This window comes from Salmo trutta, chromosome 31 (genome assembly GCF_901001165.1).
Source record: "Salmo trutta chromosome 31, fSalTru1.1, whole genome shotgun sequence".
Lineage (NCBI taxonomy): Eukaryota > Metazoa > Chordata > Actinopteri > Salmoniformes > Salmonidae > Salmo > Salmo trutta.
In genome coordinates, this window is record NC_042987.1 from 45,507,796 (window position 1) to 45,509,931 (window position 2,136).

Sequence of the window (2,136 nt, forward strand, 5' to 3'; positions counted from 1 at the left end):
TGATGCTCCTGTAAAAATAGCGCTGGGTGGACTCTGATGCCTCAGAAAGATGATAAATAACTAACTCCCCTATTCATCAATACCATATAGCCCTCAAATTCAACTCTGGACCTCTAAACCTCTGGGGCGGCAGCGTAGCCTAGTGGTTAGAGCGTTGGACTAGTAACCGAAAGATTGCAAGATCAAATCCCCGAGCTGACAAGGTAAAAATCTGTCGTTCTGCCCCTGAACAAGACAGTTAACCCACTGTTCCTAGGCCGTCATTAAAAATAAGATTTTGTTCTTAACTGACTTGCCTAGTTAAATAAAGGTAAAATAAATAAACCAGTTCTACTGATTTCTTTTTCCCATTTTTCCACTCAAATCAGGGACTGATTTAAACCTGACACCAGCTGATTCATTATCAGGTAGAACAGAAAAAACAGCAGTAATCTGGACCTCGTAGGGTGAGATTTGAATTCCCATTTCTATATCATTTTATCTATCATCAGTCAGGGATGACATTGACATGAATAGGAATGCTGGCGATGTTTATTTAGGACGTTACAGATGAAATATAGTCTATTCTATTGCATCCAGGGATGTCGCTGTATCTGCTCCAGGGTTGGCCGGTCGTCAGGACTGACAGCGAGGCACCGGCGAATCAGGTGACGGCAATCTGCAACACAAACATTTTTTTTTAGTGATGTCATGTCAGTGTCATAACGCATGCAGGTGAAGTGTTTTAGCCCGCTAAACTAAAGCCTAGGCATTGAGTCGGCACTTGAGTCTCAGGCGAGTTTCACACGTGAGTACGGTTCGTAAACCTACCTTCGTTACACAGAGACACAAGAAAAATTTTAATCAAATAACATTTTATTTGTCACACAGTACACAGTACACAGTATGCAGTACACAACACACAGTATGCAGTACACAGTATGCAGTACACAGTACACAGTATGCAGTACACAGTATGCAGTACACAGTACGCAGTATGCAGTACACAGTATGCAGTACACAGTATGCAGTACACAGTATGCAGTATGCAGTACACAGTATGCAGTACACGGTATGCAGTACACAGTCCACAGTATACAGTACACACAGTATACAGTACACACAGTATACAGTACACACAGTATACAGTACACACAGTATACAGTACACAGTACACACAGTATACAGTACACAGTACACACAGTACACACAGTACACACAGTATACAGTACACAGTATGCATAAAAGGTTAAATGCTTGCGTGCAGGCTCTCTCAACATTGCACTACAATAATCAATATTGATTAAAAAAAAGTAAAATATGAAGTAATTAGAAGAAGGGAGCCTAGTAATAAACTGACATGTACACAATATAAAATATACTGTATAGATTATGAATGTGCTATGGCAAGTATGACTGTATTTACCAACATCAAGTGGATAGTGTCTTGTTCGTGCAGTTTAATCAATAGTAAAAAAAATAGAACAGCATCGTTGTGTGTGTGTTTATTGTGTGTGTGTGTTTATTGTGTGTGTGTTTATTGTGTGTGTGTGTTTATGGTGTGTGTGTGTGTGTGTGTGTGTTTAGTGTGTGTGTGTGTGTGTGTGTTTATTGTGTGTGTGTGGTGTGTTTAGTGTGTGTGTGTGTGTGTTTATTGTGTGTGTGTTGTGTGTTTATTGTGTGTGCGTGTGTGTGTTTAGTGTGTGTGCGTGTGTGTGTGTGTGTGTAAGGGTTGGATGTGTGTGTGTGTGTGTGTGTGTTTATTGTGTGTGTGTGTGTGTTTATTGTGTGTGTGTGTGTTTATTGTGTGTGTGTGTGTGTTTATTGTGTGTGTGTGTTTATTGTGTGTGTGTGTGTGTGTGTGTTTATTGTGTGTGTGTGTGTGTGTGTGTGTGTGTGTGTGGTGTGTGTGTGTGTGTGTGTGTGTGTGTGTTGGATGTGTGTAGGGTCAGTAGTCTCCAGGTGTAGTCTTTACCCGCTCACCTCTGGATATTCCACGTGGGAAGTAGAGGGTTGCTTTGACGATGCTTGCGTCACTGTAGAAAGGAACATCACCCCACACCATCTAGACGAAAACAGTTCCACAGCAAAGCCTTGTTACAGCAGTCTGCTATCTCTTTATTATAGCAGTGGTATTGCTGTTATTAAACAGTGGGA

The 2,136-nt window shown here is 41.1% G+C and overlaps 1 protein-coding gene across 1 annotated transcript in view; it reads right to left on the minus strand.

Annotated features, from left to right (window-relative positions):
• Positions 1–550: 550 nt before the first annotated feature.
• Positions 551–2,136, minus strand: part of LOC115169274 (serine/threonine-protein kinase pim-2-like) — an 11,023-nt gene continuing 9,437 nt past the window's right edge. Inside the window, exons 4-5 of the mRNA XM_029724732.1 lie at positions 1,963–2,044; positions 551–658 (exon numbers count right to left, since the gene is read on the minus strand). Coding sequence (XP_029580592.1) covers positions 567–658; positions 1,963–2,044 — 174 coding nt within the window. The 3' untranslated portion in view covers positions 551–566. The remainder of the gene's footprint in view (positions 659–1,962; positions 2,045–2,136) is intronic.